The sequence below is a fragment of the Suricata suricatta genome, chromosome 17 (genome assembly GCF_006229205.1).
Source record: "Suricata suricatta isolate VVHF042 chromosome 17, meerkat_22Aug2017_6uvM2_HiC, whole genome shotgun sequence".
NCBI lineage: Eukaryota > Metazoa > Chordata > Mammalia > Carnivora > Herpestidae > Suricata > Suricata suricatta.
In genome coordinates, this window is record NC_043716.1 from 2,248,974 (window position 1) to 2,263,733 (window position 14,760).

Consider the following 14,760-nt stretch of genomic DNA (forward strand, 5'->3'; position numbering starts at 1 on the left):
GAAGGGGCAGACGGGCAGTGGAGAAAGGGCAGTTGTGGGGGAGGGGAGGGCCAGTTGTGGAGGCAGAGGGTGGGGAGGGGCAGTTGTGGAGGGGCAGTTGTGGGAGAGAGAAGAGGGCAGTTGTGGAGGGGGACAGTTGTGGGGGAGGGGAGGGGCGGTTGTGGAGGGGGGCAGTTGTGGGGGAGGGGAGGGGCGGTTGTGGAGGGGGCAGTTGTGGAGGGGAGAAGTAATGGGGAAGGGAAGGGGCAGTTGTGGAAGCAGAGGGCAGAAGGGGCAGTTGTGAGGAAGGGGAGAGGCAGTTGTGGGGGAGGGGAGAGAAGGGGCGGTTGGGGTTGAGACCGTGCTGCAGGGGTAGTTGTGACCGTGGGGTGAGGATGCCCCTGCAAGGCAGATTTGCCCAACGGCAACCAGTTTGAGGACCGGGCGGGTCCCCCGGTCCCCTGCATCCTTCCTGAGTGAAGGCCTGATCCTCAGGCTTCAGGAGCAGCCCCTCCTGGGGCCTGGCCTAGTGGATCTGGGGGCGAGCCCCCTGGGGAGGGAGCTCCCAGCCTCCCCCGGCTCCCCCCCGCCCCAGGCTGCAGCCAGCGGCTGGCCGGCAGAGCATGTCGCTTCTCTGGAGACCCCTCCATCGGCTGCAGTTGGTTTTATCGATGTGTTGTCCTAACAGCAGCTTCTCCTTGGAGCAAAGTAACCCATCTTTCAAGTCTGAAACTCATAACCGGTGATCGATGCCTGTGGCAGCCTGTGGGGACAAGGGAGGGAAGCTACAGGTGGCTGTTGGGCTGGAGCCAATCACCCAGTGCCCCCGGGCTCTGTGAGCCTGCTTTCTGACAGAGACACCTTCCCCCTGCCCCATTCCCCACCCCCCACCATCCAAAATTCCGTGTTGGGTGACTTTTCTCCTTCCAGTCTGTTCTCAGGGCCTTAGGGAGTCAAATGATGTGCTTCACCGTGGGCTAGCACAGGGTTACTCAGCCAGCTATGCTTAGAGACCTTTTCAGCACCCGCAAAACGGGGAATGGTGTTCCTACCCCCCCAGCAATTAAAATGTAAAGAGACATGTTGTAAATACTGCTGCTCTTTAACTTTATATGTTTCGAGAGAGAGCGCTCACCAGCAGGGGAAGGTCAGAGAGAGGGAAACAGGGAATCTCAAGGAGGCTCTGCGCTGTTAGCACGAAGCCCCACGCGGGGCTTGAACTCACGAACCATGGGATCGTGTCCTGAGTTGGACGCTTAACCCACTGACCCGCCCAGATGCCCCACAAATACTGTTTCTTTGCTTAAGGGGGTGGCATGTTTTGGCATGGGTAGGACAAGAATTTTCCTTTTGCAGGGGTAATGAAGGAGGAAAGGAGGTACGTAGGAAAATCATCTTGGCTTGCTTCGGTGACTTGGTACCATGACAGGGGATGGGGATGATGGGGGCAGCCTCCCTGGGCCTTCTCTGGACCCATGGCCCTGAGGGGTAGAGCGGCTGAGGGTGTGTGACCATGCGTGGGCAGCGTTGGTCGCTTCTTAAGTTCCCACACTTCTGGGCAGAGAGAGGGGTTCCTAAGGCTAAGAAAAGGAGTAAGGCCTGCCACGCCCGTGGGGGTTGGTGGAGCAGGGTGGGGGCACCCCCAGATACGAGTATGATATTGGGGGGGGTCTCCATCTTGTGAATTCAAAAGGGACTGCATGCATCAGGGGGACGGGGGAGGTGGGTCTGCTTGTGGCCCCAGCTGCCCGTGTGCCCACAGGTGTCGCCCCCACCATGGCCAGCAGAGCGGAGAAGAAGCAGAGATTGAGTGCCCAGGGGACCGCTGGCCGCGGTGCCCGCCGGAGAGCTGCCCAGGCTGCCAATGCCTCGAGGCCTGCAAAGGTCCCCCTGCCTCCTGAGCCAGAGCTGGAGCCGGAGCCGGAGCCTGAGCCTGACCCTGAGCCTGACCCTGAGCCTGAGCTAGAGCCGGAGCCAGAGCCGGAGCCAGAGCCGGAGCCCCTCAAGGAGGAGTTTGGTGGGTCCTCACCAGGGAGGAGCTTGGAGGCAGAATGTGGGCCTTTTAAGAAAATATTTTTTGGTTCATTTATTTTTGAGACAGAGACAGAGCATGAGTGGGGGAAGGGCAGAGAGAGAGAGAGGGAGACACAGAATCTGAAACACGCTCCAGGCTCTGAGCTGCCAGCACAGACCTGATGCAGGGCTTGAACCCACGGACTGCAAGATCATGACCTGAGCTGGTTGGACACTTGGCCGCCTGAACCACCCAGGCGCCTCCAGAATGTTGGGACTGAGGGCTGTGGGGGGTCGAGTGGGGGGTCAGGCCTGACGCTGGGCCCCTGTCTCTGGGGTGTGCCCTGGCCAGCCTTGTCCTGTTCCTTCCAGCCGCACACCCTCCAGGGCACCTGGAGCTCACTAGCCAGTCCTTTGTCTCCGCCTCTGCTTCCTCTAGGTGGCTCCGACCACACCGAAGACGTTTTGATCTCCTCCTTTTTCCCATTTTCACCCTGGGTAGCTGAACAAATCATGGTTTTCTTCCATTAAGCCCATCACCATGGAGACAGGCTGCCTGCTCGCCACCCTTTGAATCCTCAGCCTGAGGGCTGTTTTCTCCCATCTGTTTAAGGCCCTTGAGTCTCTGCCTCCATTTTGGCAGAGCCTTGGTAGACTCAGGAGGGTCAGGTTCAGGGCCACACAACACAAAAAGAAGCCTGATGTCTGGATTGAGGGAGCAGAGAGTTCAAAGACGCTGCATCCTGCGGCTTTGACCTCGGGGACGCCTCTCCTGTGCAGTGGAAGGTGTCCGGTGGCTGTCGCTGTCACCAGGCCGTGCCTTGGAGCTCTGGCCGGTGTAGATAGGACTGTGAACTAAGTATAGACCCCCCACATTTTCCCACCGGGCCTCTTCACACCGCAGGCAGCCTGTCAAGAGGGACAGAAATAGAATCCCCTTTTCATACTAACGGTGGTTAGGCACGGGCGGGGAAGAGAGGCCCCGGGTCCGCGGGGCACCCAGGATCCAGAGGTTACAGGCACACACGTGGTTTGTTCTGAGTTCTCCTCGAAGCAGGAAAAATGGAACTGGCCTCTGGAGGCCGGGCACCTGGACTCTGGGGGGGAGGGAGCAGGGGGCGTTCAACGTGGAGACTCCCCCAGTGCGAGGAGGGGACGAGGTGCTCAGTGAAAGCCTTGGCCATCGAATACAGAGCATCTACGACTCCCTTAGCGCGGAGCCTTTTTGTCGTTGGATGGAGAGCTTTCCCGCTGACCCGGCAGAGGTTCAGAGGAGACAGGGACCTCCACAGCACCCCGGACGCCCGCCCTGAATCCCCGTGATCCCTGTACCCTCTGGAGCTGGGGAGGGGTTAGGTCTGTCGTGCTGGAGAGGAGGGGGCCTGCCGTGGTCTGAATGTTTGCGTCCCCCCCCCCCCATTTATGTGTGAAATTCGAACGCCCAGTGTGCTGCGGTTGGTGGGTGGGGCCTTTGGGAGGTGCTCCCATTGGATCGGGAGGATGGGACCATCATGGATGGGATGAGTGCCTTAAGAAACTGCTTCCAGAGAGATCCCTGGCCCTGGTCCTCCGTGTGACCCAGAGGAAGGCTCTTGGTGACCACGCTGCATCCTGGGCCAGGGCTTGCAGCCTTCGGCAGTGTGACAGGGAAGTTTCTGCTGTGTGCGAGCCACCCAGTCTGTGGTGTTTTGTTAGTGCAGACGCAGGGAGAAAGGGGGGCCTGAAACCCGTCACGGTAAAGGCAGGTGAGGGGCAAACGGCGTTTGGAGGTCTCTACTGACCGCCTTTGCTGCCTTAAGTGTTCCTCAATTCTCATGAAGAAAAGGAGGACAGGTTTATAACCCCGCATCTGTAATTCATTTATTGGTGTGTTCATTTGTGTATCTTGAGACTGTGCTTGTGTGTTTGTGTGGAAGCAAGGAAGGCGGGCGGGGGCGGCGCGGAAACAATCCCAAGCAGGCTCCATGCTCAGCTCGGAGCCTGACAGGGCACTCGAGCCCAGGACCGGGAGATTGTGATCTGAGCCGAAGTCAAGAGTTGGGTGCTTAACCGACTGAGCCACCCAGGTGCCCCCATGTTTGTCATTTTATTTACTTGATGTTTTTAATGCTTTAAAATGTTTTTTAATATTTATTTTTGAGAGAGAGACAGAGACAGAGCACAAGCAGGGGAGGACCGGAGAGAGAGGGAGACACAGATTCTGAAGCAGGTTCCAGGCTCTGAGCTGTCAGCCCAGAGTCCACAGGGCTCCAACCCATGAACCATGAGATCGTGACTTGCGCCGAAGTCGGATGCTTAACTGACTGAGCCCCCCAGACGTACCCCCATTTGTAATTTAAGAAAACCCTAAGGTTTTTTCCACCAGAGTTTGGCATCCAAACTCATTTGGCAGTAAGTTTGGTGGTAATATATAAAGTACAGCGGCACAAAAGTACTTAGAGTCTATTTAAGCACTTAGTATACACTTCCGAATGTTTTCCTGCAGCAGTACTGCCGACAGTAAACGTTGGGTCGTGGAGCGCTGCTCCAGCGCCGGCCAGGGGCTGCGGGGCCTTGTGCATCTTCCTAGATTCATGACTGTAAATTCTGAAGTCTACGCGACCCCAGGGTTTGGTTAAGAGTCTATAGACCTGCATTTCAGACAAGTCAGGAAAAGTCTAGGGAATGATAGAATTGACACCCACGTACCCTTCAGCCGAGGAAGACTTAAGTGTGGGGGCCACAAGTGAGCCCTTCCGTGTGCCACCTCCCCCCAGTTCTCCTGTCTGTCTCCGCATGCCGCCGTTATCCTGAGTTGGTGTCGATCATTCTCAAGCTTGCTTTTTGCATTGTTACTGCACGAAGCCATGAACATCATTTCCTGGCATCGTATCGCGTGACTTGGACTTTATGTAGATTGTGTTGTAGGAGACAAAACCAATATACTCATTAGGCAATTTTTTTTTAAGTTTATGTCTTTGCTGAGAGAGAGAGAGCGCACGCACGTGTGCGATCCTGAGCAGGGGAGGGACAGAGTGAATCCCAAGGAGGCTCCGTGCTGTCAGCGCAGAGCTCGATGTGGGGCTCGATCCCACGAACCTGTGAGAACATGACCTGAGCCAAAATCAAGAGCCAGACGCTTAACAGACTGAGCCACCTGGGCGCCCCCCCCAGTTTACTCTTGAGATAGCCTCAGTCTTCCTCTCCTTGGCCTTGGTTCCGTCTGGCATCTTGAATACTCTTGGTTTTCTCAGAGGGCATCAGATTTCTTGGTTACCCGTCCCGCTGCCCACCAAGCCCCTGGAACCGTCTGTCCGCTCCATCGTTTCCATGATTTCCTTCCTCGGCTTTTGTGCCTCAGTCTCCCCTGTTAGGATTCCTCCTTGAAGTCACAGTGCCCTGTTCCCAACCTCCTCTGGTTCCGACCCATTTGTTTCTTCCTCCGTTCAGCCCACGGCAAATGGGACCCCCCGGCTTTCCCCGCCTCTTGCGGGAGCCGCAGGTCAGGAGGTAGAAAAACACTCTCCTGGGCGCTCTGGGAGTCCAGATGGGTGCTACAGGAATGAGTACCTGGGCCTGGTGGTTCCGAGAGGGCCGGTTTCCACGGGCCCCGCAGGGGCGGGCCGGAGGCTGAGGGCCCAGAATAACCTTCGTGCCGCCTGTCTTCATTCCCCTGCCTCCGTTCACTCCTCTACGCCTGCCCTCATCAGGTTTTTAAAAGAAAATTGGGGTAGAATTCACTTAATATGAAATTCATCCCTTTACATTTTTTCCCTAAATGTTAATTTTTGAGAGAGAGACAGAATGTGAGCGGGGGAGGGACAGAGACAGAGGGAGACACAGAATCAGAAGCGGCTCCAGGCTCTGAGCTGTCAGCACAGAGCCTGATGCGGGGCTCGAACCCACGAACTGTGAGATCATGACCTGAGCTGAAGTTGGACGCTTAACTGACTGAGCCCCCCAGGGACCCCCAGACCCTAGTTTTTTAGCAGCCACTCCCCATTCCCCTTGCCCTACAGATCCTGCTAACCACTAATCCACTTTCTGTCTGTATGGATTTGCCTGTTCCCGACATTTTACGTAAATGGATTCATACAGTATATGGTCTTTTGTGACTGGCTTCTTTTACCCAAAATCATGTTTCTGAGGTTTGTCTGTGATGTAGGATTGTGGCTGGCCTCTGTTCTCTTTTCTTTTAATGTTTATTTATTTATTTTTGAGAAAGAGAGAGAGAGAGAGCTCATGTAAGCGGGAGAGGGGCAGAGAGGGAGAGAGAGAGAATCCCAAGCAGGCTCCATGCTGTAAGCGCAGAGCCTAACGCGGGACTTGATCTCATGAACCATGAGATCATGACCTGAACCAAGAGCGCAAATTGGACAGACGCTCAACTGACTGAGCCCCCCGGCGCCCCGCCTCCGATCCTTCTTTATCGCTGAATGATATGCCACCGAAATTTTGTTTATCCGGCCCCTCATTGGTGGACCCTTGCGTTGTTTCCACCTTTTGGCTGTTGTGAGTAGTGCTGCTGTGGACATGGGTGTGCAAAGGGCATCTGTTCAAGTCCCCGCTTCCAGTTGTCTTGGGGACACACCCGGGGGTGGGACTCCTGGGCGGATGGTGACGCTGTATTTAAGGAACGCCTTCGTTTCTGAATTTTTATTCTCCCCAGAGCCAGCATCAGAGGAACCCGAAGCCGAGAAAGAAGAGTTCCCGGAGCCTGAGGCAGACGTGGTGAGTTGGGGTTCCCGGGGACACGTCTTACCCCCCGGGAACCATCAGTCAGACGCTGGAAAATGGCGGCCGAGGAGGTCTCTCCTGTCTTTCGCTGGCTTCTGCTTCCTCTCCGCTGGGAGCCTGCTCGCCACAGACCCCGCTCGCTGAGTGACGGGCACAGCTCTGCGCGCCCCTCACCCCTCCAGAAGAAGAGGGCTTCACGCCAGGGTGAGCGCTCCTTACCTCTCTCTCCTGGTCTCCCCACCTTTTTTTGTTTATTTAAAAAAAAAACTTTTAAAATATTTATTTATTTATTGAGAGAGAGAGAGAGACAGAAGGTGAGCAGGGGAGGGGCAGAGAGAGAGAGGGACACAGAATCTGAAGCAGCTCCAGGCTCCGAGCTGTCCGCACAGAGCCTGACACAGGGCTTGAACCCACAGACTGTGAGATGGTGACCTGAACCGAAGTTGGATGCTTAACCGACTGAGCCGCCCAGGCGCCCCCCTTGTCTCCTCATCTTGAGTCAAACTGTGGCAGGCTCACTGCGTCAGGCCCCGCTGTGCCGACCGTGGCCTCCCCCCGGCCCGGGTGTCAGCAGTGCAGCAGTGTGGGCCGTGGCTTTGCTATTTTTAATCATACTCCCTTGATTTCAAGTGACATTGAACAGTTTTTCATATTTTCCATTTCCCTTTTTTCGCAGCATGACATGTCCGTTCACCTCCATTTATTTCCTGGGGTCGTTGTGTTTTCCCCGTTGGTCCACCCTTGGCTCTCTGTGGGGAGATTTTAGACCTTCACATGAAGGAGGTTCTTTCTCACGTTCCAGGCGCGCTGAGAGGAGGACAGGGTGACGCCTCATGTTTGTCCGCGTGTCTAACAGTTTCCCAGACTATTTAGAGAAGGAGTTCTCCAGACCATTTTTTTCCTCGTCACCAGCTGTAATTTATTTGCCATCCAACTTGTGTATTTTTTGGTGTTTTCCAGTATTGTCTTTTCCGCTTCCTTCTATCTCTCTGTTTATGCCAGTTCTTTTTTTTTTTTTAAGTTTATTTATTTTGAGAGAGACAGAGACAGAATGCGCACGCAGGAGGGGCAGAGAAAGAGGGAGAGACAGAGACAGTGTAGAGCCCGACTCCGGGCTCGAACCCATAAACCGAAAGATGGTGAGCTGAGCCGAAATCAAGAGTCTGACGCTTAACCGGCCGGGCCGCCTCGGCGCTGTGACTTGCCTCCCGTCCAGTGTCCCGAGCAGGCCGCACGCTTATCCTTTTCCACCGCGTCCTCTTGGCGCCCGATCGCTTGCCTTTGCTCACATTCTACAGGGTCCCATGATTTAGTTTTACTCCGAGGCTGAGGGGTGCTGGGCGCGGCGTCTTGCCACCACAGGCATAAGGGACGCATCTTGGGGGAGATCACGTCCCCCCTTTCCCTCCGTGGTCTGTTCTGTTTCGCTCCTAGAAGCAAGGGCGTCTCACTGTCCGGAACCTGCCACCCCGCCCATCCGCAGCCTTCTCTCCACCTCCCCGGCCCCGCCAGGCGTCATGCCTCAGGTCCCGTGTCCCCGCGTGCACTCGTGACAGGGGGAGAGGACCCCTCCTCACGGTGCACCTGCCTCGGCCTCTGCCCCCTTCCGCAGAAGCCCCTGTTCCTGTCCCGAGCCGCGCTGACGGGGCTGGCGGACGCGGAGTGGACGGCGGAGCACGACGCCATCCTGGAACACTTCGCCCAGGACCCTTCGGAGCCCGTCCTCACCATCTTCGTGGACGCCTGTGCGGGGCTGCGGCTGGACCTGGGCATGCCCGTACAGGTGGGTACTCGGCTCTCCCGCACCCCAGCGCCGGCTGCCAGGGCGCCGAGGGGTCGCGTCCCCCCATCACCTCGGAGGCTCACTCTTGTGCCTCGAGACGCGTCGCTCGCCAGCGGGACACGGAGGGGTGAGGCGGGGCTTGGCTCAGGTCAGATCTCGGGGTCTGGCGGGGAAGGCAGGTAACACGGATTCTTGGGACGTTAGGGCAGGGCTTTCTGGGAACTTCATGGGGACAGTACAGCCAGTGGATCGCCGGCAGGGCCCGGCGACAGAAGATAGGTAAGTAGGATCTCGTCTGGCGAGAGCGGTGCCGGCAGGGAGCACCTGCTGGGCCAAGGAAAGGGCTGCGGGAGGCGGCCCGGCCGCGCGTGCTGTGCGGGGGCAGCCGGTGCAGCCTCTCCCGGATCCGAGGGAGCGCCCCCAGTGCCGTGAGGACACGTCGGCGGGGGATCCGGGCGGTGGGTGGATCGGTCATTGTCCTCTTGTAACTCTTCTGTGTGTTTGAAATCTCTGAAATAAAGTGTTGGAAAAGAGAAAGGCCTTTGCTTTCGCTGGCATCACATACACAAACCGATAATGATAATGAAGATGAACGTGGCCCTGTGCGGCGACACGGTTTGGGAAACGTTCCAGACCAAACGAAAAGCAAAAACAGCCTGCAGCTTTTTCCTGTACAGCGACAGGCAGCCATAAAACATCGTGGAAAAAACAAAGATCTCGCTTGTAAAAGAAAGATAAGTTTGCAAAAACTGTGTAGGATTTATATGGAAGAAAGCACGATTGTTGCAGGCCGTAAAAGAAGATTTGACTAAATAACCATATTCTGTTTCTCGGTGGGAATCTTAACATTATAAACCTCACTCTCTCTACACAGTGCCAAAGTCCCTAAATCCCTCACGTAAAGATTTAGAAATATATCGTCGGGGTGACTCAGGCAGTTAAACATCTGATTTCAGCTCAGGTCATGACCTTGCGGTTTGCGGGTTCAGGCCCCGCATCGGGCTCTGTGCTGGCAGCTCGGACCCTGGAGCCTGCTCCGGATTCTGTGTCTCCCTCTCTCTCTGTCCCTCCCCTGCTCACACTCTGTCTCTCTCTCTCAATACATATTAGAAATATGCATGAAAATGCACGAAGAAGGGAAGGAACTCGGAGAGCTGTGAATATGAAAATCTCTAATTAAACTGTCGTGACACAGAGCTGCACTGGGACGGGAATGTACATTAAAGACACCAAGTACAGACGCATAACGTGTAAGCATTTTCTCTAAAAATGGCATTTAAAATCTGTGGGGAAGAACAGATCATTCGGTGAACAGAATTGGGAAATATGGGAAACAAAATTTTCCATTAAAATCTAATCCGCGGGGGAGGGGGGACAGGCACACGTTGGTCAGAGAGCCCAAAGTTTCTGACATCATAAGCAAAGGCCACAAAGCAAAAATACACAGGCGAGACTACATCAAATCCAAGAGCTGCACAGCAAAGCTACTTCCATCAACAAAGTGAAAAGGCAAACCTAAGGTCTGGTTGGAAATAGGTGCACATCATATACCTGATAAGAGCTTAGTATCCAACATACATAAAGAACTCCGACAACTCAATAGCAAAAAGGACAAACAGAGAGATCGAAGAGACATTGTCTCAAAGAAGACCCACAGAGGGCCAACGGGTATTTGAAAAGGTGCCTTCCCATCACTCATGGGAGACACGCAAATGGAAATCGCAGCGACGTATCCGACCTCACCTCATCCCGTCAGGACGGCCAGCCTCTGAGAGACTCTCAGGAGATGACAAATGCTGGGGAAGACATGCCGAAGGGGAGCCCCCGTGCACGTTGGTGGGAGTGTAAGCTGGTGCAGCCACTCTGGAAAATGGTACGGACGTTCCTCCAAAAATTGCAAAGAGAACCACCCCATGATACCTCAGCTCTGGGTGTCCATCCAAAGGAAATGAAATCACAATCTCAAAAAGATATCTGTACCCCTTGTTCATCACGGCATTATTTACAGTAGCCAAACTATGGGAGCAGCCTAGTGTCTACCAGTGGATGAATGGATAAGGAAAGTTCCATAGACACATGATGGAATATTCTTCAGTGAGAAAGAAAAGAATCCCAGGGCACCTGGGGGGCTCGGTCAGTTAGGCAGCAGACTCTTGATTTCAGCTCAGGTCACGATCTCGTGGTTCAGGAGACAGCCCTGCGTCGGGCTCCACACTGACAGTGCATGAGATTCTCTCTGATTCTCATTCATTCTCTCTCTCTTTCCCTGCCACTCCTCCGCTCATGCTTGCTTTCTCTCAAATAAATAAATAAACTTTTAAAAGGTTAAAGAAAAAGAAAGAAAGAAAAGAAGAGAATCTTGCCACAACCTGGATGGAGCTTGAGGGCATTATGCTGAAATAAGGCAGAGAAAGGTAAATACTGTATGAGCCCACTCATATGTGGAATTGGGGGGGGACCCCAAACTCATAGAAACAGGACAGACTGGTGGTTGCTAGAGTGAGGGGTAGGAGATAGGGACGATGGTTGAAGGCGGTCAAAAGGTACAAACCTCAAGTTCTGGTAATCTATCACTGGTGACTAGTGTTAGCAACACTGTGTATTGAAAAGTTGCTAAGGGACTAGATCGTAAAAGTTCTCAAGATGAGACCGAAAACATCGAAAACATCGTAACTGCGTGAGGTGATGGATGTTAAGTCACGTGGTACAGATTCAAGAGTGTCGTAGGTCGGCCATATCTCAATAAAACTGGAGGGAGGAGGGTGCAGTTTCACGTATGCAAGGCGGCTGGTTCTGAGACTGTTGGCGTGGTAGCCACGGTTACCGTGTGTGGTCCCTGTGCAGTTTGCTGGGAGGGCACATCTCACGTGTTCTCACTGCGCACGCGCACACACGCGCGAAGAAAAAGAAAACATGGTACCTAGTGAGATAACAGGTGTATTAATTCAACTGCGCTGGTCACTTCACAGCGTGCACATATATCAGAACATCAGGTTGTACACCCTAACCGTACACATTTTTCTGTGTCATTATGCCTCATAAAGAGGAGACTATTTGGTATGCTGAATATATTCTAAATAAGATCACAGACTTAGTTGCATGTTTCTGGCTTAAATGGCCAATTGAACATCTTTAAAGAAATATTACTCTTGGGGCACCTGGGTGGCTTCATTGGTTAAGGATCTGATTTTGGCTCAGGTCATGATCTCACAGTTTGAGCCCCGTGTCGGGCTCTGCGCTGACAACTCGGAGCCTGGAGCCTGCTTTGGATTCTGTGTCTCCCTCTCTCTCTGCTCTTCCCCTGCTCATGCTGTCTCTGCCTCCTTCAAAGATAAATAAACATTAACTTTTTTAAAAGAATTATTACTTGATAAAACATAAAACCAGGAAAAAAAGATAAATGACAGCCAAGAGTAAAGAAGGAAGAAGCATAATCTAATCTAAGAAGCTTTACAGAGTCGGTAGACCAATGAAAGGTCTACACACTGAGTTACTGAAACCGGCCTTCCCAGGGGAATGGCAGACCCCCCCCAGCAAGATGGGGCCCTCAGGGCATGTCACAAATCCTGAAAAGAAATGAGCCTGAGCCACCCACTCAGGCTAGCCAAGAGGGAATAAAACCTAAAATGCCCACTCCTTTCCCTTTCACTTGGAGGCGGCAGCGAACCGGGGCCTCCCAGCAGGACATCAAGGAGTCACCCCCGGTCTGCTGGAGCAGAAAGGACGGGAAGCTGCTCTCGAGGGTGGAAAGCAGAAGGAAACTGCGTGGCAGCCTCAGGCATTACATCCGGGGGCGCAGACCCGGGAGAAGAGCTGAGCAGAAGGACATTCCTCCCAACAGCCTCGGGTTCTAGTACAACGCAACGAGAGCGTGCGTTCAATTTTTAAAAAGCTGGGAGCTGAAATGATGCGACTCGAGGGCGATAAAAGGGAGACTGCAGATCGCAGGAAATGAACTCAGCAGCTGCTACAAAACCTAGTAGGTTAGAAGCAGCGAGGGACCGACGCGCGACCAGGGCAGCCTCGAACTGGCAGAGAAGAGAGGCTCGAGGTAATCAGAGCGCAGGAGCCAGAGGAAGCGATGACGACGCAATCAGAGAAGAGTTCATAAGGCGGGTGATCCAATTTGGAGTGCCACCGACAGACAATAGAAGTGTAAAGGTAAAATGCAAAGATTTTCCCTGACCTGCAGAAGGAACTGAATCTGGGAATTGAAAGAACAGAAGTTTCTTCCACAAAATTTGTTACACGGTGTTAAATGCCAACACACATCGTAGGGAAGCTACTGAACTCCAAGGAAATTAATTCTTTGGGAACCTTGCCTGCCAAGAAGGTAGGAGTATTGGTTCTTCCTGCCAAGAAGATTTAACCTGCACCTGATAACGGGGAAATCAGACAAATCCAAATTAAGGGACGTTTTGGAAAACAACTGGCCTGGATTGTTAGAAAGACCGGTGCTGGGGCTCAGTTGGTTGAGCATCCGGCTTCGGCTCAGGTCATGATCTCATGGTTCATGGGTTCGAGCCCCGCGTCGGGCTCTGTGCTGACAGCTAGCTCAGAGCCTGGAGCCTGCTTCGGATTCTGTCTCCCTTTCTCTCTGACTGTCCCCTGCTCGCACCGTCTCTCTGTCTCTCAAAAATAAAAAACATTAAAAAAAAAAAAAGACCAATGCTGCGGAAGAAAGAAAAAGACCGGGGGGCACCCAGGTGGCTCAGTCGGTTAAGGGTCTGACTTTGGCTCAGGTCATGGCCTCACGGTTCATGAGACTGAACCCCACATTGGGCTCTGTGCTGGTGGCACGGAGCCTGCCTGGTACTTTCTCCCCATCGCTCTCTGCCTTTCCCCCACTTGCGCTCACAGACCAGAGAACTCTGTGGAATTCAAGGACACTGAAGAGGCACGGCTGTGTGTGAATCCTGGATTGGATCCCAGGTGGCAAAGAACAGCTGTACGTGACATTATTTGGACCACTGGGGAAAATTGCATATGGCTTGTATATTCTATCCAGTCTTAGATGAAGCTTAGTTTTCTGAGTGTGATCATTACTGCGTCGGGTATGTTGGAGCATATTCTTTCCCGGATCTGTATGCTAAAGTTTTTAAGGCCACCGTATCCCGATGCCTACTGCTAATCTCAGATGGCTCAGCTGGAAGAGGGAGAGAGCAAGAGAATTCCTGTGTGCACAAACAGGACAAATTGTTAACAACGAATGAATCTAGATGAAGGGTATGCTGTTCACTGCAGTTTTCTTACAATTTCTCTGTGAGTTGGGATTGTTTAAAAAGCAAAAATTGGGGGAGAAATGACTTAGCCCTTGCTAAAAAAAACAAATAGTCTGCCACGTGGAAACGTGAGCTCTCCCTGAAGGACAGTGTGCCCAAGGCTATTATTCCCAGCTGAGATAGCCAAATACAATGGCAACGAATAGGTGCTCATTTGCAATCTTGAAAGAACCCTACTTTAAAAACACACACACAAAAATAATATCATCAGTGGAAATCTATTCTAATAAGAAATGAACCGAATAGGGACTTCTGGCTGGCTTGCTCGATGGAACGTGCAACTCTTGGCTTCATCTTGGGGCATGAGTTTGAGCCCCACTTTGGGTGTAGAGCTTACTTAAACATAAAATCTTTAAAAAAGAAAAAAGGAAATGAACCAAATAAAGAACTCAAGAATAGAGAATCTATGAACGTTCAATTCATTTTTTGCCAGTTTTTCAAAATGTTTTTTATTTATTTTTGAGAGACAGAGACAGTGTGAGCAGAGGAGGGTCAGAGAGAGAGAGAGAGATACCGAATCCAGACAGGCTCCAGGCTCTGAGCTAGCTGGTAGTACAGAGCCTGATGTGGGGCTTGAACCCACGGACCATGAGATCATGACCTGAGCCAAGTCGGACACTTAACCGAATGAGCCACCCAGGTGTCCCACATTCAATTCATTTAAACAAAAACTAATGCTAGGGCTGCCTGGGTGGCTCAGTCAGTTAAGCATCCAACTCTTGACATTGACGGTGCCCCAAGTGCCCCAAAAGATTTTATTTATTTATTTAATGTTTATTTATTTATGTCGGGGGGCAGAGAGAGAGCGCGAGGGCGCATGTGAGCATGTAGGGGAGAAGTGGGGGGAGAGAAAGAATCCCCAGCAGGTTCATCTCTGTCAGCACAGAGCCCAATGCAGAGCTCAGTCTCATGAACCTCTGAGCCAATATCACGAGCCGGATGCCTAACTGACTGAGCCACCCAGGCCCCTCAAAAATATTTTATTTT

General features: G+C 52.9%; 1 protein-coding gene across 1 annotated transcript in view; it reads left to right on the forward strand.

The window, feature by feature from the left end:
- The first annotated feature begins 1,317 nt into the window (after window positions 1–1,317).
- DNAH2 (dynein axonemal heavy chain 2) overlaps window positions 1,318–14,760 on the forward strand; it is a 77,998-nt gene continuing 64,555 nt past the window's right edge. Inside the window, exons 1-5 of the mRNA XM_029928794.1 lie at window positions 1,318–1,357; window positions 1,742–1,922; window positions 2,638–2,642; window positions 6,653–6,702; window positions 8,321–8,491. Of these exons, the coding sequence (XP_029784654.1) occupies window positions 1,756–1,922; window positions 2,638–2,642; window positions 6,653–6,702; window positions 8,321–8,491 (393 nt within the window). The 5' untranslated portion in view covers window positions 1,318–1,357; window positions 1,742–1,755. The remainder of the gene's footprint in view (window positions 1,358–1,741; window positions 1,923–2,637; window positions 2,643–6,652; window positions 6,703–8,320; window positions 8,492–14,760) is intronic.